The sequence below is a fragment of the Myxine glutinosa genome, chromosome 7 (genome assembly GCF_964187855.1).
Source record: "Myxine glutinosa chromosome 7, kmMyxGlut1.1, whole genome shotgun sequence".
Taxonomy (NCBI): Eukaryota; Metazoa; Chordata; class Myxini; order Myxiniformes; family Myxinidae; genus Myxine; species Myxine glutinosa.
In genome coordinates this window covers 132,783,793-132,809,239 of record NC_136267.1, presented here as the reverse complement: position 1 = coordinate 132,809,239, position 25,447 = coordinate 132,783,793, and the positions used below count along the sequence as shown (strand labels likewise).

At 49.1% G+C, this 25,447-nt stretch overlaps 1 protein-coding gene across 9 annotated transcripts in view; it reads left to right on the top strand.

Annotated features, from left to right (window-relative positions):
- EIF4B (eukaryotic translation initiation factor 4B) overlaps positions 1-25,447 on the top strand; it is a 193,464-nt gene that overhangs the window by 7,850 nt on the left and 160,167 nt on the right. For all 9 annotated transcript variants that reach the window (XM_078782302.1, XM_068123240.2, XM_068123239.2 and 6 more), the window contains 3 exons: positions 18,016-18,132; positions 18,239-18,293; positions 22,994-23,095. In XM_078782302.1, the coding sequence (XP_078638428.1) occupies positions 18,016-18,132; positions 18,239-18,293; positions 22,994-23,095 (274 nt within the window). The remainder of the gene's footprint in view (positions 1-18,015; positions 18,133-18,238; positions 18,294-22,993; positions 23,096-25,447) is intronic.

Below are 25,447 nucleotides of genomic sequence, written 5' to 3'. Positions count from 1 at the left end.
GGAGACATAAAAATTTAAAAAATTTCGGGTTTTAAAATTAGCGTATTACGCATAATTAGCACTAGCAGAAGAGAGAGGGATTCGAAGGGAGGGAGCGCAGCGCTTCTAGCGCTTCTGACTACAGCACACCTTAAAATTAAAAAAACTTCGGGTTTTAAAATTAGTGTGTTACGCGTAATTAGCGCTAGCAGAAGAGGGAGGGAATCTAAGGGAGGGAGCGCAGTGCTCCCTCCAGCGCTTCTGTTAGCGTAATTAGCGTATTTCGGAACGTTAATTTTTCAACTTCATTATTCGGAATCAGTACGTCCCAGAGAACCTTCGTAACGTTAATTTTTCAACTTCATCCGATTGACATGGGACCAACGGCATGTGACAAAGAGTGAAACATACAGGCTACATTTATTTGACGACAATGAGTTCCGACTTCCGACCTCGGTGGGATGACAGGCTGAGTCAACCCCCCTGGTGTGAAGGGGGAGGAGGAGGGGAGGGGGAAGAGAAGGGGAGGGGAACGAGGGGGAAGGGGATGGGAGGGGGGAGGGGGAGGGGGAGGGGGAAGGGGGAGGGGAGGGGGGGGAGGGGAAAGGGGGGGGAGGGGGAGGGGAGGGGCCCTTCTTCCCCTGGGCACCCCCGCACCCTTCCCTCCCCCCTTCCCCTCCCCCGCTTCCCCCTCCCCCCCTCCCCCCCGTTCCCCTCCCCTCCTCTTCCCCCTCCCCTCCTCCTCCCACTCCCGTGCAAAGCCGGGTACCTCTGCTAGTATATATATATATCTTGCTGTCTGTGAGCCTGGTGTTGGCTTAGTGGTTAGGGTGCCGGCTTTGGATCCTGGGTTCGAATCCCGGTTGATCGGCGAATTAACGCCAGGGGGGTTGACTCAGCCTGTCATCCTTCCGAGGTCGGCAAATTGAGTACCAGTTCACTGGTAATTCCCTGTGTCACAAGAGGCGACCAACAGGGTTGGTGGCAGGAAGCGCATCCGGCCGTAAAGCATTGCTTCAAAAAGGGGACCACGGTGCCCAAAAAAGGCCAACCCCCGCTTTGCGGGGAAAAATGGCTTCTAAAGGTGGGTGTGGATATCTTGCTGTCTTGTCTGTAACAAGTGAAGTGGAATCTTGGCTGATACACTACTCACAATAAGTTCGGGATATTGGCAGGTTCTTTGGTGTGGTTGATTTTGTGTATTAGTTATGTTGAAAAAAGTTGTTGGTCCTCATTCTATGGTTAATAATGAGTGTGAAAAAACGCAGCATTCTTGATTTCAATACCCTAACCCTAACCCCTATTAAAAAATATAAAAAACTCACTCCCACAATATCCCTAACTTATTGTGAGTAGTGTATATACTGGCCTCTGATGACTGCAAAATTGGCCTACGACAAAAAGGTCGTGTATATTTTGGCAAACCTCCTGACTGCTTTGAAAATGATTGCTTGTTTTCGTTAGCTCACCACTGAAGCAGTGAGCTAATTGCAATTACGTAAAGATGCTCGATTAAAGAGCAGTGACAGGACTTGGCTATACTCAGGACTTTGCTCTAAAATGGCATCTTCATTTAACATCGTGCAGTGGATTTTATGATACCAACTCGCCCATCGTTAATGACTTATTGTAAACTGATTGGTCAGTTAGTTGCCTTCCTAAGGTATGTGGCACTGTGCTTAAAATAAACCAACCTTTATATGTATGGGCATGTGACCGTTGTGGTGCTTTGGAGCTTGGCTCCACAGAGCGCGTTCTTGATCTCACGCATGGGGCCAAGATTTTGTGCAGCCAAATACAATCGATGCCATTACTTGGACCATTTATCTTGAATATGCCTTTGTTGGTGGTATTCAAGATCTCATTATTATTACTGTTATTATTGTTACCATTGCCAGATGAAAGGGTTTTCCCTTTTGGGTCCGTTTGTCTGTCTGTCTGCACAGAATGTGCTAATGTAGACCTCAAGCGCCACCTAGTGGTAGCCAGTAGCACACGTTATGTTGTATTTTTTTTCAACCGAGTACCTCCATAAAGTATGTACAATTAGAATGCAAGTACATCTACAAATTACATATTATAAAACCACACAAAACAAGTCTGGGCAAGGGTCAGCAATCTTTGCTCGTTCTCGTTATTATTCTTTTATTTTAACAATCCTGTAAGTCCAAGGCCCATGATCAAAGTTGTGCATGTGCATCATGCCGGCTGAGAACTTGTGCACACCAGGCCATATATATATATATTTTTTACCATTTTTAATGCAATTATTTAAAGTCGGTGCTGCTGCTTCACATTTTTTGCTTCCTTTTTAAAAGAAAATAATTTAAATATACGAGAAGTATTGAATGAAAATTTGAAGGTTTTGGTGATCAATGAGAAACGTTTCTGTTACTTTGGTGAAAGCTGTCAAATTGATGAACCCTGGGAAATAGTAGGAACTTTTCAATGCGGAATTCATTTTCTATTTCATGAATGGATCAGAAGAAATGTAAGATGTTTTTTTTTTGTATATTTAGCTGAGGCTTGTATAAGAGCCAACACACATAACACATAATAAAGGGAGCGGGGAACGAAAGTGGGAGGGAGAGGGAAGCACAACGGCATCAGGAGATCTGTGGGAGAGAGACGGCCGGGGCGGGGTACATGGGATAGACACGATGGATACTTCAGGGGCTTTCAGGAAAGAAAACGGATGGGTTTAGGGTTTATTAACACTGTAGAAAAGATCAAGGTTTTGGATGGGGGAAGATAAGAGATGGTGGTGAACAGCTGTTTTGAAGACTTGGAAGGTGGGGTGGGATTGAAGAGGGTGTATTAGTATGTTCCAGAGGTGAGAAAAATAGAGGAATAAAAGAGTGAAGGTTTGCAGAGTGTCTTGATTTTGGCAGTTTCACAATAACAGTGTTGATGCAGGAATATTTGGGGGACAGAGCACAGACAGCAGGAGGAGCTATGCCGGAGAGAAGACTGCAGAAGATAGACCGCCAACCTGCCTGCAGTGAGAGAATAAAAGGCCCTCAGAATCGGCTTCATGGTGGGAGATACCAATGATTTATAAAAGCCTTAGTTTCTACCGCCTGAAGCCGAGCTAGGTGAGGCAGGAACACCGACCCAGAGGGGAGAGCAGTGCTCAAGCTGCGGATGAAAGCTTTGTAAGTGATTAGCTCAGTAGTGCGAAGGAAGTACTTTGAACAACGGAGGCTGCCAAGTCGACGACTTGCTTTGGAGGCCATCTTGGAAATGTTTCTTTCCCAGGAAAAATGGAAAGATCATGGCAGATAGTGACACCCAAAAGGTTGAGTGACGGAACTTATTCAAGATGATTGTTGAGAAAGGTGATGGGAGGGTTTTCCAGATGGTCTTTTCAGAAAGACATCGTGAGAGTGTGACATTTGTCTGGAATGAAAGACATGTTCCACGTGTTTGACCAGTTTGTGATTTCATCCAGGTCTGCAGAGAGTGAACAGGCTGCTGCCTGCCAATCTGAGGGATGAGAGGTGAAGCGGAAGAGGGTGGAGTCACCAGCAAAGAGATAGAGGATTTTCCAGAGAGTCAAAGGGGTCATTGATGAAGATTAGAAAAAGCACGGGGCCCAGAACACTGCCTTGAGGAACTCGAGCCGAGACATGAAGGGGAGAGGAGAGAATGCCATTTAGAGCCACATGTTGACCGACAGAAGAGGAAGTACGCGAGCCATGAGTGGAGATTTCCATGGATACCATAAGAGGAGAGTTTGGAGAGCAGGGAGGTCGAGGAGGAAAGGGTCTGCAAATACACTGTGACCCAAAGTATGTGGACACCCGAACATCACACTCGTATGTGCTCATCGGACATCTCATTTCAAAATTATGGGCATTAATATGGAGTTTGTCTCCCCTTTACTGCTATAACAGCCTCCACTCTTCTGGGAAGGCTTTCCACTAGACTAGATGTTGGAACATTGCTGCATGGATTTGCTTGCATTCAGCCACGAGCATTAGTGAGTACGACCACTGATGTTGGGCGATTAGGCCTGGCTCGCAGTCGGCGTTCAAATTCATCACAAAGGTGTTCGATGGGGTTGAGATCACGGCTCTGTGCAGGCCAGTGAAGTTCTTCCACACCGATCTTGACAAACCATTTCTGTATGGACTTCGCTTTGTGCGCAGGGGCATTGTCATGCTGAAACAGGAATGGACCTTCCCCAAACTGTTGCCACAAAGTTGGAAGCACACAACGTCTAGAATGTCATTGTATGCTGTTGCGTTGATTTCCCTTCACTGGAACTAAGGGGTCTAGTCCGAATAATGAAAAACAGCCCCAGACCATTGTTCCTCCTCCATAAAACTTGACAGTTGGGACTATGCATTCGGGCGGGTGGCGTTCTCCTGGCATCCACCAAACCCAGATTCATCCGTCGGACTGCCAGACGGCGAAGTGTGATTAATCACTCCAGAGAACGCGTTTACAGAGTCCAAGCCGGTGAGCTTTACACCACTCCAGCCGACGCTTGGCATTGCGCATGGTGATCTTGGGCTTGTGTGCGGCTGCTCGGCCATGGAAACCCACTTCATAAAGCTCCTGATGAACAGTTGTTGTGCTGACATTGCTTCCACAGGCAGTTTTGAACTCAGTATTGAGTGTTGCAACCGAGGACAGACTATTTTTACGCGCTTCAGCACTCTGCGGTCCCGTTCTGTGAACTTGTGTGGCCTACCACTTCATGGCTGTGCTGTTGTTGCTCCTAGACGTTTCCACTTCACAATAACAGCACTTGTAGTTGACCGGGGCAGCTCTAGCAGGGAAGAAATTTGACTAACTGACTTGTTGGAAAAGTGGCATCCTTTGACTGCCACGTTGAAAGTCACTGAGCTCTTCAGTACGGCCCATTCTACTGCCAATGTTTGTCTATGGAGATTGCATGGCTGTGTGCTTGATTATATATACCTGTCAGCAATGGGTGTGGCTGAAACAGCCGAATCCACCAATTAGAAGGGATGTCAGCATACTTTTGGCCATGTAGTGTGTTTTGGGTTCATTTAAAACCATGTCATTGCATGTTGAAAAAAGCAGAAATATTTAGGGGTGGTGCAAGGTTTGTTAAGAATACTCATTGAATTATGGAACATTTGACTCATTTTCCATGTGCTCGAGGAGAGATTGCCAATGATTCTTGCTTTTGTCAGAGCAGCCTGGCCATTTTGATTACAAACCAAGTGTGCAAGTTATCATGAGGCAGGCTTGATCCATGGTTGGTTGTGAAGGGAAAAAAGGACGTGATGCTCCTCTGGTTGGACTTTGCAAACGCAGATGATGCTGTGTTCCACTTCTTCCTTTTCTAGCCCGTCCCCCACGCAGCAGGAGATGGAGTTTTGCAATCACTTATATGTGTGTGTCTGTCTGTGTCTATCCAGGCTGTACCTTTTTTACCATCTGAGCTTTTGTTATCCAATTTTCAACAAAGCTTTATTACGAGAATATGGAGAAGACAAATTAATAATTTTGTCAAAAGGTCAAAGGTCAGTCACATAAAATCGTTAATTTTCATCAGATTGACCTAAAATTTATGAACTTCATTATTAAGTCGCTGAGTTGGTTCGCCAATCAAAAGCTAGAAGCTAATTGTTATTCCCCCCCCCCCCCCCCCCGCCCCATTTTTTTTTTTTAGATCAAAAGGGCAAGGTTGCATAAAATCGTCAATTTTCATCTGATTGACTTGAAATTTGAACAGGGTTTGCATATTGGGTCACTGAATTGGTTCAACAAGAAAACGCCTGAAGCCAATTGTTTTGAGATCAAAAGGTCAATGTCACCTAAAATAGTAAAAAAAAAATTAGAATTTTTTTTTTTTGTCATATTTTGCATATGGAAGAAGTCCAAATACAAGGCAGATGCAGATGAGCTTTGCACTTTAAATATTCTTTCAAAGTAATTTTTTTTGCCTCCGCCGATGAAGTCGCCATAGGCATTATGTTTTCAGGTTGTCCGTCTGTTCGTGATTGGTTTTCATTACCGCGATAACTTGAGAACGGGTGAATGGATCTTTGTCAAACTTGGTGCAGGTATGGAAAATTAGGTAAAGCTGAACTAATTAGATTTTGGGGTCACGAGGTCAAATGCCAAAGGTGAGAGGTCATGTTAGGTAAAAATGCTGTTAACACGATAACTTGTGATGGGATTCTGACCAAATTTGGTACACTTGTGTAGAATGATGTAAAGGTGAAGTGATTATATTTTGGGGTCAAGAGGTCAAAGGTCGAAGTCTGTAATATGTCTATAACTTGAGAATGGCTGTTGTGATATAATTCAAACTTGGTACAGGTATGTATAATGATGTATAGATTAACTGATTAGACTTTGGGGTCAAAGGTCAAAGTCTGTAATAGGTCTATAACTTGAGAACAGCTGAAGGGATCTGATTCAAACTTGGTACAGATATGTATAATGATTTAAAGATTAAATGATTAGATTTTGATGTCCCAAGGTCAGAGGTCATGTCAGGTAGAATTGTGATGTTGAGAACAGCTGAATGGATTTAAATCAAATTTGGTACAAGTATTGTAATGATATAATAATGTGGGCGGAGGCATATCTGTCGTGACGTCGAAGAGTGCCATTCATTTTCCCTCCTGAAGGCAGTTTTATGGGTCATTTTGAATTATGTTTACCAAAGGACTTTTTCCAAACAGTCTGCCAGATGCTTGAGGTTGGCATACGTCTGGGATGCACATTGTTGCCAATTATTTGTATGTCTCCATGAATATAGCAATTAGTGTAGCTGAGAAAGAAGGGAAGGACATTGAGCTGACAAGAAAGGCACTCCCATCCCTCAAGCATATGTGTATGACAAAACACAGGTGATGGGAGAACAGTAAGGCAGAGGGTGTTCTAAAACAATATTGAACTAGAACGGGCACTCGGTAGAGCGCATACCTTCGCCGCAGCTACTGTGCTGTACTTGGTAAAAATACGATTTTGACCTTTTCGTGACCTTGACCTTGACCTTTGACCCGATTGCTCCCAAAATCTAATCAAATGTGTCCCGTATAATAACCAATCATCCCACCAAATTTCATGCAATTCGGTTGAATACTTTTTGAGTTATGCGAATAACATACACACACACACACAGACATACAAATAAATACACAGCGATCAAAACATAACCTTCCGCTTTTGCGAAGGTAATGAGTTGATGGTGTGGGCTGGAATGGAGTTCAAGCCAAATATGTCTTTGAGCATGGTGCAAAAGCAGAATATGAATATGAATGATCGTTTTAAGGCCATTTTCCCCGCTAGAGCGGGGGTTAGCCTTGCGGGCCCCATGACAATCATGGTTCGCTGTTTGAGGCAATGTTTTTATTTGAGGAGGCCCACACCATGGTGCCAACACCACAATGTTTTTATTTGAGGAGGCCCACGCCATGGTGCCAACACCACACCATGGTGCCCACCACGTGTGGGTTTGAGGCCCACACCATGGTGCAAAAGCAGGAGGGAGGCAAATGATTGTTTGATTCAAGGTCTCAGACCAGCTGGTCCAATTTATACAGAACAGTCTGGTCAAGGGCATGGATGGATGGAAGAAGTGAGGAGATGGGCGGATGGCTCCAAGGCTCAATCGTATTGAGGAGCATCGACTGAGGCGATGGCAATTAAACTTTTGTGAGCAGACTTGTGGCACAAGACAACGTTTCCAATTATCCTTTCTTCGTCAACATTGTGTATGATACCCTGCCAATTTGAAAACTTGGTCAGGTGGTGCATCGTATAGGACCCGAGATTTCGAGCCTGTGGAATGTCAGAGACAAAGTCCGGACTGTATCAAGGACTCATCATAGGCATTTGTGTGTGAGGAAAAAAACTGTTCTTATCAAAATGCAAGTAGAGACACTGCTCCTCTGATAAGGTGCTGACACGGAAAGTCGTGGTGGTGCCATGATTTGAAAAAGGTATCAAGGTAGCTGTTTGGTTGGTACCAACTACAAAAGGCTCAAAATAATTTGTGCCAGATGGAGTTAATGGAACAAATCGGACCCCAGTATGGAAAAGAGTATCCATGAAAGGAAGCAACTGTTCTCCTCTGAGGAGGCATTCCACATATTGCACCTGGACATTGTGATGCTGGGGAGGGAGGGTGGGGCTGTACTGTGGGAACAGATGATTGAAGAGGTACATGAGTAGAAGTTTTAAGTATGATGGACTGAAGGAGCGGATTGTGTGAGGGCTAGTTGGACTCCTTAGGTGTACATTGTGGAGGTTAGGGTGGCCTATTTGGCTGCTCTGCACTCACGCCTGTCTGATCTGGGCCGGTGAAATACAGCAGCAGCACCTCCACATTATGTTTTGTTTTGTTGTTGTTTTTATTTCGCATTTTCATCTTCTCTCATTTGCCGTAAGAATTGTATGTAAATGGGGCATTCGTCTATCAAAATCCGTCCTACACAGAAGGGTGCAAAAGGAGATTTATATGACCGCCCTGAAGGAAGCACCGAAGTAAAATTTTGGTCAGCTTGAACTTGTTCATGACGATGAAACCTCCAAAGAATATTCGTTTTTGTTAAATGTCCCGTTCGTCAAGTTTTCGGTCAAAATACATATTGTGAATATGTTATTTTGTGTTAAATGTTTACTTGGGGAGAGGGAGGGGGGGGGGGGGGGGGAGGGTATGTTGTGTGATGTATGGCTTTATTGTTTTCTTAATTCACTTATTTTAATTACCTGGCATTAGTTTGAATCATTACGTAAATAAACATTGCACTGCTGCTTCAGCTTAAACAATTGTTGTTGGTGTGTTACCATGGTTTTCTGCAGCAAGATGCACTTGGGGGTGGTGGTGGGGGAGGGGAGGGGGGGGAAATTAAATCGATGTTGTATCTTGTGTTAGTGTAACAAATACCACTTTGTGAATAAGAACTTGCTCATTAATAACACCTTGAAGACTGCGCTATCTTCGGCATCTGTTCAAATGGGTTAGCCAAAAGGATACATTTTCTCATTTGTGAGACAAGCAACGGTACCCGCCCTATGGGCGGGGCTTCAATTGGGAGGCCCAAATGAAAAGGCAAAGTATCAAATTGAAGGCTTTTTTGTATTGAACGATTCATATAAACATCCGTTGAATCATATCACATGCAAATCATCAAAATCTAAACAGTACATGGCGCCCATTTTGAAAAAAGATTGAATTCTGCAAAACGGAAGCGGCCGCTGCACGTCTTTCTCAGTCGTGTGGCGTACACGAAAGCCCACTGGCGTGGTGACATCATTCCGCGCACCAAGTGGGCGGCGGCCACGCCCGAGGGGTAGGCGTGGCCTCAGGATATACACCGGGCGCGCAGCCCGGAGCGCGCCAGTGCTACAGTGACCTCTTTGGAATAAAGAACTATAAACTTACCGCGTTGTCCGCTTCCTCCTTGGTAGCAAGTCACGCGCGTAGCACCGCGTGCTTCATTGGTGACCTCCGACATTCGAGTCAGCCATCGCTGACTACCCGAAACCGCCACAACAATGGCCACCAACGCGGTCTCCATCAAGCTCCCCGAATTCTGGGAGTCACAAGCCGAAGTTTGGTTCCTGCAGGCGGAAGCCCAGTTCCGACTTCGAGGCATCACGGTGGACGAGACCATGTACTGCCACGTGGTCGTCGGGCCCGGCACGGCCACCCGCATCGTATCGGTCCTAAGGGATCCACCTGCCGACAGCAAGTACGAGGCGGTCAAGCGTCTCCTCCTCGCCACGTTCGGCCTTACGGTGGACGCACGGGCCGATCGCCTCTTGGACCTCCCCGAGATCGGGGACACGCGACCGTCGGTCCGTATGGACCATATGCTGGCGCTCATGGGCGACGAAACCCTGAACGCTCTATTCCGGGCGTTGTTTCGACGCCAGCTGCCAGCACGAGTCCGCCTCGCTTTGGCTGGTTCCGCGTTAACGGAACCCCGTGCGCTCGCTGCTGAGGCCGACAAATACTACGCGGCTTTGGACGTGCAGGCGAGTCTTGGCGCGGTTGCCGCTCCCGAGGCTTTCCCCGATGCACCACACCTCGTGTCCGCCGTCACGCCCCGCCCACCACCGCCGCCGCGAAGAAAACCACGGCCTCCGACGCCGCAGCTGCCCGCCTGGTGTTTCTTCCACGCCAGGTTCGGCCACGAGGCTCGGCAGTGTCGCCCGCCGTGCTCATTCGGCAGGTCGGGAAACGGGCGAGCCGGCGCTCGGTGGCAACGGTGAGCGTCGGCAATTCAAACAGCCTTTTGTACATAACGGACACCTTGTCCGGGCGCCGTTACCTGTGCGATACGGGAGCGCAGGTGAGTGTCGTTCCTGCCGGTACGTCCGACAAGCACACCGCGGGCCGAGGTCCCGCGCTGCTTGCGGCCAATGGTACGTCTATACGCACGTACGGAAAACGCTGTCTCTCCCTGCGGTTCGGAGGTCAGGTTTTCCGTTGGTCGTTCGTTATGGCCGACGTGCCCATGGCACTGCTCGGCGCGGACTTCTTATGTGCTAATGGATTACTGGTCGATGTAAAGCGCAGAAGGCTTGTCCAGGCTGAGACGTTCAGCTCGCTCGCATGTGAGCTGCCCGCCTCGTTGAGCAGCTCACAGAGCGGCTCACCGAGCGGCTTGCTGAGCGGTTCCGTTCCGGCCAGGTTCATCTGTACGCTTCCGGCAGCGGACAAATTCGCCCGCCTCCTCGCGGGTTTCCCGGCCCTCACGCGGCCCACCTGCTCGGCGGGGACCGTCAAGCACGGTGTGGAACATCACATCCCCACCGCCGGGCCACCGGTCTACGCCCGGGCACGCCGCCTCGAGCCGACGAAGCATGCCGTAGCTAAAGCGGAGTTCGCTACACTGGAGCGGCTCAGCATCGTGCGGCGCTCTGAGAGCACATGGGCGTCCCCGCTCCACATCGTGCCCAAGCCCGGCGGGGGATGGCGACCGTGCGGGGACTACCGGCGCCTCAACGACGCCACCACCCCCGACCGCTACCCTGTCCCCCACATCCAGGACTTCTCCGCCCGGTTGGCGGGGATGTCCTTCTTTTCAAAGGTGGACCTCGTACGCGGCTACCATCAGGTCCCTGTCAGGCCGGAGGACATCCCGAAGACGGCTGTCATCACGCCGTTCGGGCTTTTCGAATTTCTTCGGATGCCCTTCGGTTTGAAAAATGCGGCTCAGGCGTTCCAGCGCCTCATGGACAGCATCTTGCGCGGCTTGGATTTTTTGTACGTCTACCTGGACGACATCCTCGTCGCCAACGCGTCCCGCGAAGAGCACCTTCGTCACCTCCGCACGCTCTTCGAATGTCTGGGCCAGCACGGCCTGATCGTGAACCCCGCCAAGTGCCGGTTCGGTGTCGCTGAAATCGACTTTTTGGGGCACCGCGTCACCAGGCACGGGGCCGACCCCTACCGGCCAAAGTGGAGGCGGTGAAGGGGTTTCCGCGCCCCCGCACGATCAAGGGGCTCCAGGAGTTCCTGGGCATGGTAAATTTTTACCATCGGTTCCTGCCTTGCATCGCCCAGCTCCTGCGCCCCTTGCACGAGGCCCTCCGGGGGAAGCCGGGCAAAGGTGACGTTACCTGGACCGAGCAGATGGACGCGGCGTTCTCGGGCGCGAAGCTCGCCTTGGCCAACGCCACCATGCTCGCGCACCCGGCGCCCGATGCACCGATCGCCCTCACCACCGACGCCTCGGACTACGCGGTGGGCGCGGTGCACGAGCAATGGGTGCGTGGTGCTTGGCAACCGCTGGCGTTCTTCAGCCGGTAGCTTCGCCCGCCCGAACGCCGTTACAGTACCTTCGACCGCGAGTTGCTTGGGCTTCACCTGGCGGTCAGGCACTTCCGCCATCTGCTCGAGGGCCGTACGTTCACGGCCTTCGTCGACCACAAGCCGCTGGTTTTCGCGATGGGCAAGGTCGCCGAGCCGTGGTCGGCCCGGCAACAGCGTCACGTCGCGGCCGTGTCCGAGTACACGACGGACATCCGACACGTCGTGGGAAAGGACAACCCGGTGGCCGACTGCCTTTCCCGGGCCGTCGCCCACGCAGTCCACCTTGGCCCCGGGGTCCAGGCCCTGCGGACCGCCGTCACGGGCCTCCGCGTCACCGAGGTGCCCTTCGACGGCGCGGGCACGGCTCTCGTTTGCGACGTCTCCCTCGGGCGGCCTCGCCCCATCGTGCCCGCAGGCTGGCAGCGCCAGGTTTTTGACGCCATCCGCGGCCTGTCCCACTCGGGCGCGAAGGCCTCCCAGAGGTTGGTCGCCGACAAGTTTGTCTGGCATGGCCTCCGGAAGGCCGTCTGCGGCTGGACCAGGACGTTCCTCGCGTGCCAGCGCGCGAAGGTGCACCGGCACACCCAGGCCCCCTTGGCCCCGTTTACGGTGCAGGAACGTTGGTTCGACCACGTGCACGTGGACCTAGTGGGACCTCTGCCCCCCCTCGCGGGGTTTCACCCATGTCCTTACCATGGTGGACCGCACCACCCGGTGGCCGGAGGCCGTGCCTTTGGCGGCGACGACGGCGGCAGACGTCGCGCAGGCGTTCATCGCCACCTGGGTCGCCCGGTTCGGCGCCCCCTCGGACATCTCGTCCGACCGCGGCCCCCAGTTCACCTCAGAGCTCTGGGCCGCGGGGGCTCGGGGTCCAGCTGCACTGAACCACGGCCTACCACCCCCAGGCTAACGGCCTGTGTGAGCGATTCCACCGCTCGTTGAAGGCCGCGCTCCGGGCCACCCTCCGCGACGGCGGCTGGGTCGACAGGCTCCCCTGGGTCCTGCTGGGCCTCCGGACGGCGCCCAAGGAGGACCTGCGCGCATCCGCGGTGGAGTTGGTCTTTGGACAACCGCTACGGGTGCTGGGCGAGTTCCTCCCCGACCGCACGGCACCTTGGTCCGCGGCGCAGGAGCGTTCTGCGCTGCAGGAGACCGCCCGGAGGTTCGCCCCGGTGCCGACGGCGCACCACGGGCACCCTCCTACACACGTCGCCCCGGAGCTTCGCACCACGGAGTACGTCTTCGTCCGGCACGACACCCACCGGACACCAATGCGGCCCCCGTACGACGGGCCTTTCCGCGTGCTGGAGACCGGGGTGAAACATTTCACCCTGGATATCGGCGGCACGCCTGACAGGGGCTCCATAGACCGCCTGAAGCCGGCCCACCTCGACGTGGACCACCCACCGCCGGTGGCTCGGCCCCCGCGTCGGGGAGCCCCCCTGCGGGCGGACCCCCGGCACCGCTCAGCACCGCAGGCACGCCGCCCCCCGGTCCGGCACCCATCCCGGGTACAGCTGGGGGCATCCCACGTGGCATCCCTGCACCCCGGACGCCGCCGGTCGCCAGAAGGCGCTTCGGCCGGGTCATCCGTTTGCCCCGCAAACTGGTCCTCCAGGTGCGCGGGAATTCTGGGGGGGCGCGTGTGGCGTACACGAAAGCCCACTGGCGTGGTGACATCATTCCGCGCACCAAGTGGGCGGCGGCCACGCCCGAGGGGTAGGCGTGGCCTCAGGATATACACCGGGCGCGCAGCCCGGAGCGCGCCAGTGCTACAGTGACCTCTTTGGAATAAAGAACTATAAACTTACCGCGTTGTCCGCTTCCTCCTTGGTAGCAAGTCACGCGCGTAGCACCGCGTGCTTCAGTCGCACGTTTATGTGAAGAATGCACGCTGAATCTAACACGGAAGCGGCCGCTACACGTCTTTCTCAGTCGATTTGGAGCCGCACATTTATATAGGAAGAGTTCGTCAGGAGTCGATCTAATCTCTCCTGGGATGTAGAATAAACAGCATTTGTAGAATTTCAACAAAAGCCACATCACTGTTCATATCGGTAAATATTATTCCATCGTGTTTGGAAAACTATGGACTGAAGTATGGATGGATGAATGTATGAAGTATGGATGTATGGATGGACTGAAGGAGAAGATGAACAAGTGGAAGGAATGTATGGAGACAAAAGGTCTGAAGGTGAATATCGGAAAGACGAAGGTGATGGCAAGTGGTAAAGCATGTGGTGAGGTGGAAAGAACTGGGAAGTGGCCGTGTGCTGTGTGCAGGAAGGGTGTCGGAGTGAACTCCATTCAATGTACAATGTGCGCTAATCAAAAAATGTGGTGGTTTGAGAGGGTCATTAACCAGTGTGGCAGCTACATTCAAGTGTAAGGTGTGCACAGAGGGAGCTGCAGATGGAGGAAATGTTGAGTTGGATATTGGAGACGGCGTGAAGCTGGAAGGTGTGAAAACATTTTGCTACCTCGGAGACATGCTGAATGGAGAAGGTGGATCAGACTCGGCAACGGTTGCTCGAGTCAGATGTGCATGGAAGAAGTTTCAGGAACTGAGTGGCGTGATGACGAGGAGGGCAGTGTCGTTGAAGCTGAAGGGAAAGGTGTTTGCTGCATGTGTGAGAAGTGTTATGATTTATGGGAGCGAGACATGGGTAATGAACGTAGAGCAGCAACGAAGGCTGGAAAGGGTGGAAATGCGAATGGTTCGATGGATGTGCGGAGTATCGTTGAGAGAGAGGAAGACAAATGATGAATTGCGCAATATGATGGGAATAGAGCCTGTGATTGATGCTGTGAAGAGAAACAGGTTGAGATGGTTTGGTCATGTGTTGAGGAAGGATGAAAGTGACTGGTTGAGAAGAGTGATGGAAATGAATGTAGAAGGAAGTAGAGGATGGGGAAGACTGAGAAAGACTTGGCTAAAGATGGTGGAAGAAGAAATGCGGGAAAGGGGGTTAACAAGGAGAGATGCAGAAAATAGAGCAAAATGGAGAAGGTTGTCTCGGGGACCGCAAGGCTAACCCCCGCTCTTGCAGGGAAAATTGCCTTAAAATGCATGTTGTGTTGTTGTTTGGAAAAACTGGAAAATTGGAAAAAACAATATAGCCTATTTTACTCCCAGGGGTCCCAGAATTACCCACCCAAAATTTCGTTGCGATCGGTTCAGCCGTTTTTGCGGTACCTTCGAACGAACAGACGGACATTTGGTGAATTATAGTATGATGGTGAATTAATGAGATATTTTCTCCTTTTTTTTTTTTTTTTTTTTTCTTCTTCTTCTTCCCATGGCTTTCCAGATGTCGTGCACAATAAATATCTTTTACTAGTTGAGTACCAGACTCAAGGTCACTCTTGCCCATTGCACTGATGAGCATCTGTGAATTTGCATTATGTTTATGGTGGCTGTTCATATGGTTTAACACCAGACAGTAAGGTTTTCTGTTGCTCTGTGCCCTGTCCGGTACTATTGACCTGAAAGCCGTTATGTCCGGTATTTCTATTTTGAAATGTCCAGCCACAAATAATCACAATTGGATATTTGTTTTATTATTTGTCTTCATTGGCTAATATATTTTATTGATTTTAATGTCACAATTGTATTGGTCTTGTGAATGCCACAAAAGTCCTAATTGGACATATCCGTGTGCGTGGCCTTATGTCTGTTGCTGGCGTCAAAGATAAAATCTTCATCAATTTTTATCTATTCAATATTTTTGTCCCCCGTCGCACCGCGGAGCGAAAGGGGGACTATGGTTTTCCTGTGTGGGCGTGCGTGCATGCGTGCATGCGTAAGCGAAGGACCGAATTCTAATTTGGTGTGTGGGTGCAACCCACGTCAAAATCCAAGATGGCCGCCGCCATGTATGTCTGAACCTTGTGAGCGGAATATCTTCAAAAATAAGCGAAGAAAGCTATTGGAAGCGAAGAAAGCAGAAGAGAGCGAAGAAAGCAGAAGGAAGAAAGCTATTGAAAATTGGGTCGCCACGTCAAAATCCAAGATGGCCGCCGCCATGTATGTCTGAACCTTGTGAGCGGAATATCTTGAAAAATAAGCGAAGTACCAACTTCTAATCTGGTGTGTGGGTGTATCTAGGCATAAGGAAGAACGCTATTGGAAATTGGGTCGCCACGTCAAAATCCAAGATGGCCACCTTGCGTCTTCCACTTTGTCAACTCTCATCACTTCACCGACGGGGGACCAAGGTGTAACGCTCGTTACTGTGGAATTGTCCAACATAAATCAAAATGAAATTATTTATTTATTTTTGTTTTTGACTATATTCAGCAGAAAGTCTACATGCTATAATGTAAAGGATAACAAAAATGAAAGTGCAACAACTTGATATATTAAGTCAGGTACCATAAAGTCCTCTTCCTGAAGATCAAATTAAGCGATAGGCTTATTTATTTATTTATTTTGGTGACTTTTCTTTGCCTCCGCTGACAAAGTTGCTGGAGACGTTGTTTTCGGGCTGTCCGTCCGTCCATACGTCCATGATAGGTTTTCGTTGCCGCTATAACGTAAGAACAGCTGAAGGGATCCAAGTCAAACTTGGTACAAGCATGTATAATTATGCAAAGATTAACTGATTAGATTATGGGGTCAAAGGTCATACATAGGTCCTGTGAGGTAAAAAAAATTCTGTTACCGAGCTAACTTGTGAACAAGTGATGTGATTTTGACCAAACTTGGTACAAGTATGTCTTATGATTTAAAGATGAACTGATTATATTTCGGTATCAAAGGTCATGTTGTAAAAATGTGATGCTTGAGAACAGCTGAAGGGATTTAAATCAAACTTTGTGTAAGTATGTATAACAATGTAATTATGTGGGTGGAGGCGTATTTGTCGCCATCGTTCCGTCAGAGTGCCATTCTAGTTGTCTTTGTAATGTTTTCAAGAATACTGTCGGAATACCCGCACCACCGGCGATCTTGTTGTTAGCATGCAACACATTCTTCTGATGTATATCTTTATTTGGGCAGTGTATTGGCAACGCACAGCTGCCTCGATTGCTCCAGAAAAAAAGAAAATAACCTTTGTTTACGTGCACATGCCGACTGCTCGTAATTCAAAACGCCTCACTCAGACTGCCAGTGTTGCCACTCGGGTTTTTCGAATTTCACCAAATTGAAGTAGATTTCACCAAATGCCAAGTTTTCATTACATATCGACTTCTAAATGATAACAAACTTGTAAATATTGTTTACGATACAAACTTTATTGACAAATGAACTGTCGAACAAACTTTTTTTTAACGAAAAGAGTTGCGTAAAGTTCGCAAAACGGCCTCATCATTTGCCGTGGTCTGACGTCACCGGCCCTTCCCTCCAATAAGCGCGCAGCTTGTTGGTAGGTCTTTTTCACCATCCGCACCGATTGGCCGAATGTTTGCGCCTCCCTCACTGATTGGCCGAGGTGTCATTGCTCGCACTTCGATTGTCGGTGGCCAATCAGTGTGGCCCACTTCTTGTACGCCCCTCCCCCTTGTCAATCAAAGCTCCTGGGCGTGGCTATTGCTTGCCTCGCTCTCGCACGATGTTTGCCTATCATGGTGTTGTACTGGTGATGTGGCTGACTGCGGCCCCATCGGCGGTGCCCCGAACTGGCTTCCTGTTGGTTCTTAACTACTTAACATGCCCCGCCCCCTCGTATTGTTGATATTTCACCAGATTTCGACCAATTTCGATTTATTTCACCAGATCACCAGACTCGGACCGATTTCACCCACTTGGGTGAAATTTCACCAAGCGTAGTCACTGCTCACTGCACTCGAAAACGTGTGGTGCAGGAATACTGTAGTTAACGGTGGGACTCGGAATACCCTCTCCCACCTGGAGGTGGCGCTACACAATACATATTTACATCGCGACCTTGCATTCTCCCCCCTCCCCAAGACCACCGGCAAAGATTAAAAACACCCCAATGCACTAATTGGGGTAATACTGATCCTATGGACCAAGTCTGTATGTAATCGGCCCAGAACTGTAGGAGGATTATTGGCTCAGACCATGTCACGGGTTAGCATATGCTCTTTGATGGTATGGATATTGGATATTGATTGAAAAATGTTATTTTTAACATTTTTTAAATTCACACCATTTGTTTTTGGATTATTGAATTGAAAGTTTCCCGCAGTATTTTTCATTATTATAACTCGACTGGAATTTATTTGTATGATTAATGTGGCTTGATAGTGTTTCTGCAATTCCTTTTACCTCTGGCCCAAGGAGCCGTTGCTTCACCGTGTTGTGTGTGCAGGTGAGTTCAGTGCGGTTGCCTCGAGAGCTTGGAAACTCCGATCGCTTGAAGGGCTTCGGCTATGCTGAGTTTGATGATGTGGAATCTCTGTCGAACGCCTTGGCTCTCAATGATGAGGTGAAGGCAGAGCACGAGTCTTTCTTTGATTTGTGTAGGTGAGCGGTAACTTTTTCGTCCTATCATGTTTGATTAAAATGTTTTTTTTCGTGTTTTTGTTTTGCAGAATTTGCGTAACCGTCGAATAAGAGTGGACATTGCAGATCAGTCACAAGATAAAGGTAACAATTTAAAGGATTTGCTCACCAAATCTATTCATCCCAAAAAAAAATTCCATCTCCAAAGTGCCTTTTTTCTACATTCCCTAAACTCTCCTGCACTCCATCCTCCATCCAGCGTCCTTAAACGTATTTTTAACTCGAAGGTCACAAGAAACTCATTTTGCAATAAATGTTCGTTTCCCATTAATCGTACACTTTCTAAAATCAAATCTCACCCCTCCCCTCCAAATCTTCCCCATAACCCCTCCCCTCCAAATCTTCCCCATCACCCCTCCCCTCCAAATCTTCCCCATCACCCATCCCTTTCAAATCTTCCCCCTTTCCCCTCCCCTCATAATCCTCCCCATCACCCATCCCTTTCAAATCTCCCCCTTGCCCCCTGCCTCCTAAACTACCCCCTCATCCCTCCCCTCCTAGACTCCCCCCTCACCCCTCCCCTCCCCCCTCACCCCTCCCCTCCAAATCTCCCCCATATCCCATCCCTTTCAAATCCCTCCCCTTGTCCATTCCCTCCCAAACTCCCCCCTTGCCCCTCCCCTTCAAATCTCCCCACCCTCATTTCTTCTCAATTTCCCCCCCTCTCACTCCCCCTCTTCAAAGCGTCCTCCCCGCTTCTTCCCCCTTCCAACTCTCACCTCCATCTCCCCCAACCTTCTGCCTCGCTATTCCCCCTCCTCAAATAACACCTCATTGTGCCTCACCCAATCACCATCAAACCTTTTGTCCGCCCCATCCTTCCCTTTCTCCGAGCTATTCTGAAATCTCTGACACCCTTCAACAGCTCTCCCTACCTCTTCCACATCTTACCCTACCCCTCCTCCCCCCTGTTCTGTATCCGATGCTCCCCCTTCCTCTTCATTAACGGTATGGACCTCAAACATCCGGGGCCTTCGTTCAAACTTAACTGATCTCTCCATACAGGTTGCTTCTGTCAAACCAGACGTGATCTGCTTAACAGAAACTTTCCTCCTTCATGATGTATCTGATTCCTTAGTATCTCTCCCGGGCTACTCCCTCCTCCGGTATGATAGTCCTGAGCCTCGTCCTGGAGTTGGGGTTGCTATCTTTATCAAAAACTCTCTTCCTCACTCACCTTGCACTGCACTCTCTCCACCTCACCCCCAGGAATACCTCTGGCTACGGCTTCCCCTTCGCTCCCACCTCTTGTTCATATATGTGTTGTACCGTCCACCAAACAGTGATTACCCAATCTACATCTCGCTGTCTGATAATATGGACCAACTTCTATCTACTCATCCCAACTCTCTCTTCCTCATATGTGGTGATTTCAACTGTCATCATGCCAGTTGGCTGGGTGTGGGTACCTCTCTCACCAGCCATGGCTCCTCAGCAAAGGACTTCTGCGACTCACTGGGACTGACACAATCTGTCAATTTCCCGACCCAGATCTCAGTCAACGGACCATCTTCTCTTCTGGACTTGGTTATGACTAACTTCCCTGAAAATGTCTGCTGCTCTTCTTCTGCTCCAATCGGATCATCTGATCATGTCCTTGTTAAAGTGGACATCTCTCTGACCATCCTCAGGGAGCCTGCTCAGCGTCGACGAGTCTGGCATTTCACTCAGGCCAACTGGCACGGTCTTCAAGCAGCCATCAATCATCTGGACTGGTCTCCCATCTCTACCACCTCTGACATCAACTCATCCTGGGAATTCTTCCAAAGTAAATTGCTCTCTCTCATGCACAGATTTATCCCATCTCGTCTTCAGTTGTCATACCCTCCCTCCCGTCCATGGTACACGGAATCTTGTGGTGAGGCTGTTGCCCAGAAACAACTTGCCTTCGTCTCCTGGAAAGCAAATCCAATGGAAGGAAATCTCATTTCCTTTCACAAAGCCCGAAACAAGTGTGTGTCCACCCTCGGGAGAGCCAGGAAACAATCTCTCTCCGTTCTCAAGACCGAACACTCTTATCTGTCTCACTCTTCCAAATCCTGGTGGCGTCTGGTCAAATCCGTTTCTGGTGTTTGTTCCCCCTTCATCCCCTCCCTTACCTCAAACGGCTACACAGCTGACTCCGCACGTGAAAAAGCTGAATGCCTCAACTCTGTGTTTGCCTCTAAATCTTGTGTCCCAAACCCATCCCTCTCTGTACCCACCATACCCAGTCGTACCCAGCTGCTCCTGGACTCCGTGTCCTTTCCTCCTCACAAGGTGGAAAAGTTTCTGTCAACCCTCGACTCTGATTCTGCAACTGGACCCGACGGCATCAGCCCACGGGTCCTAAAATCCTGCTCTGCTGCTCTATCTCACCCTCTCTTCTTCTTCCTCTTCCTCTTCACCCTATCCTCTTCACCCTCTCTTTTGCTCAAGGTCAACTGCCATCTGCTTGGAAATCAGCCAACATCACCGCTTTGCACAAAAAAGGTGCAAAAACAGATCCTAGCAACTACAGACCAATCAGCCTTCTCCCAATTATCAGCAAAGTCATGGAATCCATCATTGCTTCGGATATGAAATCTTTCCTCTTCAATGGCTTGATCTCTGATCATCAATTTGGTTTCAGACCAGGTCACTCTACTCTGGACATGCTGCTTCTGCTGTCTCAACAATGGATGGAGGTCCTCAATGCCAAACAGGAAATTAGAGCTGTCTCCCTCGACATATCACGTGCCTTCGATACGGTCTGGCACCCCGCTCTGCTCACCAAACTCTCCTCCTTTGGTATCCATGGAAATCTCCACGCATGGCTGGTGGACTTCCTCTCTAGTCGTCGTCAACGTGTGGCCCTGAATGGGTTTCTCTCATCTCCTCTTCCTGTTCAGGCTGGAGTTCCCCAAGGCAGTGTTCTGGGCCCTGTGCTTTTTCTGGTCTTCATCAATGATCTCTCTGACTCTCTTGAAAATACTCTCTATCTCTTTGCTGATGACTCCACTCTCTGCCGCTCCATTCCTCTTCCCTCAGATCGGCAGTCTGCAGCCTCCTCACTCTCTGAAGACTTGGACAAAATCACAGACTGGTCAATCAAGTGGAACATGTCTTTCAATCCTGACAAATCTCACACTCTTACTATGTCTCTCCGAAAAGATCGACTGGACAACCCTCCCATCTACTTTCTCAACAATCCTCTCCAAGAAGTTCTGTCGCTCAAGCTTTTGGGTCTCACTATCTGCCATGATCTTTCTTGGGAAAACCACATTTCCAAGCTGGCCTCCAAAGCCAGTCGCCGACTGGGCATCCTCCGTCGTGCGAAGTCCTTCCTCGGCACACCTGAGCTCCTCACCACATACAAGGCTTTCATCCGCAGCTCAATGGAATACTGTTCTCCCCGATGGGCCGGTGCTCCTGCCTCACACCTAGCTTGGCTTCACGCTGTTGAAACCAAAGCTTTCAGAATTATTGGAATCTCCCACGATGAAGCTATCTCTGAGGGCCTTTCACTCACTCACCGCAGGCAGGTAGGTGGTCTTTCTGTTTTCTACCGACTCCTCTCCGGCCTTGCACCCCCAGCTCTCTCTGTGCTCTGTCCCCCAAATATTCCTACAGGTCGCACAAGATTTGCCAGCAACCCTCTGATGGTTAAACTGCCGAAATCTCGGCTCTCTGCTCACCTTCACTCTTTCATTCCTCTTTTCTCCCGCCTCTGGAACAAACTCCCTCACTCCCTTCAATCCCACTCCTCCCTCCAGGTCTTTAAAACAGCTGTTCACCACCATCTCTTATCTTCCCCCATCCAAAACCTTGATCTTTTCTACCCCCGCTAATTCACCCCAGATCCACCTTGTTTGAAATTCCAACTTCTTTCCTGGAAGTCCTGGCAGTGTCCATATGTTTTATACCTCTCCCACCCCCCCCCCTTCCCATGCCCCCCCTCCAAAGCCCTCGCCCTCTCTCAGATCTCTCCATGTCTCCATGTCTCTCGGTCCCTGCTCTCAAATGTTGTGTTTGTGTCCTTCCCCCTCTCTCCCCATCTTGTCTACCGCTCCCGATGTTATATGTTTTATGTGTCGGTTTGTCTTTCTGTGTGATTAATTTTCGCTCTTTCACGAGCCTCGTCTGAGAGGGTTGATACAAAAAAAACAAACAAAAAAACAAACAAACAAACAACAACAACAACAAAAAGATGCGCCAGACCTCCTCTTTCAATTTTCTCTTTAAAACATTTATCTTCTGCTCAATGTGGAGCTTTTACAGGAAGTGTACAGGCCAAACACTATAGTACACATCAGTGTATTTTAACTTGAATTGGAAGGATATTGGTGGACAATCGGCAAAAATATGTTGAATCTCCAAATTGATCGATTTCATGTTCAAGGCTTTTTTCATTACCCCCCCCCCCCCCCCCCCACTATTCTAAAGACAATACCAATCAGCGCTGTGCAAATACCACCCTACCCCGAAAAAGTATCTAAAATGGGGTATTTAAAAAAATTTTTTTTTTTCATATTTTACTATTTTAGAGTTTACAACTTAGAATGATTTTATGTCTGCCAATTTTTCTCCCCTTCCGTTTTGTCTGTTGTTTTTCTGGTTTTGTAAATGTATCTATTTTAATTTTGCCCACCTCTTCCTCTCACCTCTCTCTCGGCCACCCTCTCCTAACCTATCCTCGACATCCCGCTGGCATTACTGATTATAATGGCATAAAACCTACTTTGAATGCTTTCATTTCAAATCTAAACTATTTTGTATCATTGGCATTAAAGACATGACTGTCGTTGGACATTTATGTTTGGCAGATCGAGATGACCGAGGTCGTGATAGAGATTGGGCGAGGGATAGCTCGAAGACTGAAGGTGACTGGCGATCCAGGAACACCGAGAATGTTTCACCTGGCTATCGTGAGTGCATCCACCACTTGACAAAAAATTTTAATACAGAAGATGCAATTCTTTTCACTTGCTATCTTATCTACTTCAGATGAAAGGCAGTGCACATATACGATTCCATTGGCCAATATTGTTTAAAGTGGGGCTATGGAGCGGATGGGGTCTGTACCATTAAGTAGCAACTTTATTGACCATGAAATGCTGTGTAGATCATGTATTCATGATTGACCCAAGTGCATATATGTGACTATGCTTACAAGTGTATCTCTTAAACTCTCTCTTACAAGTGTTTCTCTTCCAGAGTGCCGGACTTTTGTATGCGGAAGAGAACGGACTAACAACGATTGCCGATTCCGAGAGGAACCGCGGGTTCAGACACTTGGTGCAGGCATCTGGCAGAGTATTGGGAGGTTTTGCCTGCGAAGGAGCGTCCTGGACCCTTGGTGATTTCGAGAGATAAGAATACGAGGAGAAGAATGAGTATTCAGGGAAGAATTCCTGCTTCCTGAGGCTTGTTTGCACGACGTGCTTGAGGCCTCCTTTCCTGCTTCCTGAGGCTCGTTTGCACGACGTGCTTGAGGCCTCCTTTCCTGCTTCCTGAGGCTCGTTTGCACGACGTGCTTGAGGCCTCCTTTCCTGCTTCCTGAGGCTCATTTGCACGACGTGCTTGAGGACTCCTTTCCTGCTTCCTGTGGCTCGGTTGCATGACGTGCTTGAGGGCTCCGAGTGCTTCTGCTCACTGAGGATCTCACCTTCGAAATTGTTGCGTTTACATTCTGTATGCCTGGCCATCTTAGCTGCTTAACGTGCAGTGTAAACGAACCTTTGCTTTGTTATCAATGGTGATCTCAAGCTTGTGGAGGAGCTTGTATGTGTAATGTATTTGGGAGGACGACTCGGCCATCCTTGTGCTTTTACATGAATTACAATGACTTGGACTGGTGTGTATGGTGTGTACCCTGGTTAGAATAGGTACACCGTATCCCTGCGTGTCGGAAGAGGCGACTAAGAGGGTTGGCGTCAGGAAGGGCATCCGGCCATAAAAACATTGCCTCAAAAAGAGAACCATGACAATTACAACTACATATGGGCAGGGTACAGCCCGAAGTGGAGATCGGTTTCTGAGGTTTGGGATGTGGAATGTAGGGACGATGACAGGGAGATCAGGAGAAGTGGTGGAAGTATTGATCAGAAGAAGAGTGGACATATGTTGTGTGCAAGAGACGAGATGGAAGGGAAGTGGTGTGAGAATGGTGAAGGGTAGGCAGGGACAGAAATACAAGTTTGTGTGCCAAGGGTGCCCGGAGGGCGTGAATGGTGTTGGTGTCCTGTTTTCTGAGGAGTTTGTAGACAGTGTGGTGAGTGTGACGAGAGTGAGTGATAGGTTGATGATGGTGAAAATGATGATTGGAAAGATCAAGGTGAACGTCATCTCGGGATATGCTCCGCAGGCTGGTCGGAGCGATGAAGAGAAGGACAAGTTCTGGTGTGCGATAGAGAAGCTGATGGAAAACGTGAAAGATGAGGAAGTTGTTGTGGTAGGAGGAGACCGAAATGGACATGTGGGATTGTGGGAAGGAGTATGGATGGTTTTGAGGGAGTTCATGGGGGTTACGGACATGGTGTGAGAAATGGAGAAGGTGAAAGGATTTTGGAGTTTGCTGATGGAGCTGATTTGTTGATTTGTAATACTCAGTTCCAGAAAGGGGATAATAAGCTTGTTACATACACATCAGGTGGTTCGACGACAACCGTTGACTACCTGATGGTACGTAGGCGAGATAGGGGCACCTCCGGGACACAAAGGTGATCCCGGGGGAGGAGGCTGTTTCACAGCACCACTTGGTTGTCTGCGACATAAGGGCGAAAGGTGCGAGGAGAGCTCGGCGGGTGAAGTACCAACCGAGAATGAAGGTGTGGAGGTTGAAAGAGGTGACAGTAAGGGAGGCATTAAAAGAGAGGCTGAGTAGGGTAGAGGATGATGTGGTTGAGCTTGAAAGTGGTTGGATGTCAATGAAAGATAGTCTGTTGGGAGCCGTTGGTGAGGTATGTGTATGGACAAAAGGACCACTGAGGCACGCGGAAACATGGTGGTTGGATGATGAAGTTGGAAAGAGGATTGATGAGAAGAGGAAGAAGTTCGAGGAAGAAGTTCAAGGAGTGGCAGAAGGCGAAGGGTACGGGAGCAGAAAAAGCAGAGCATGAAAGTTATAAGGCAGCCAAGAAGGCTGCAAAGAAAGAGGTAGCAAAGGCGCAGGAGGCATGGAGGGAAAATGTTCGGAGAACGCTTGGATTCGGAAGAGGGTCAGAGAGCGGTATTCAGGATTGCAAAGCAGATAGCGAAAGAGGTGTGATGTAATGGGG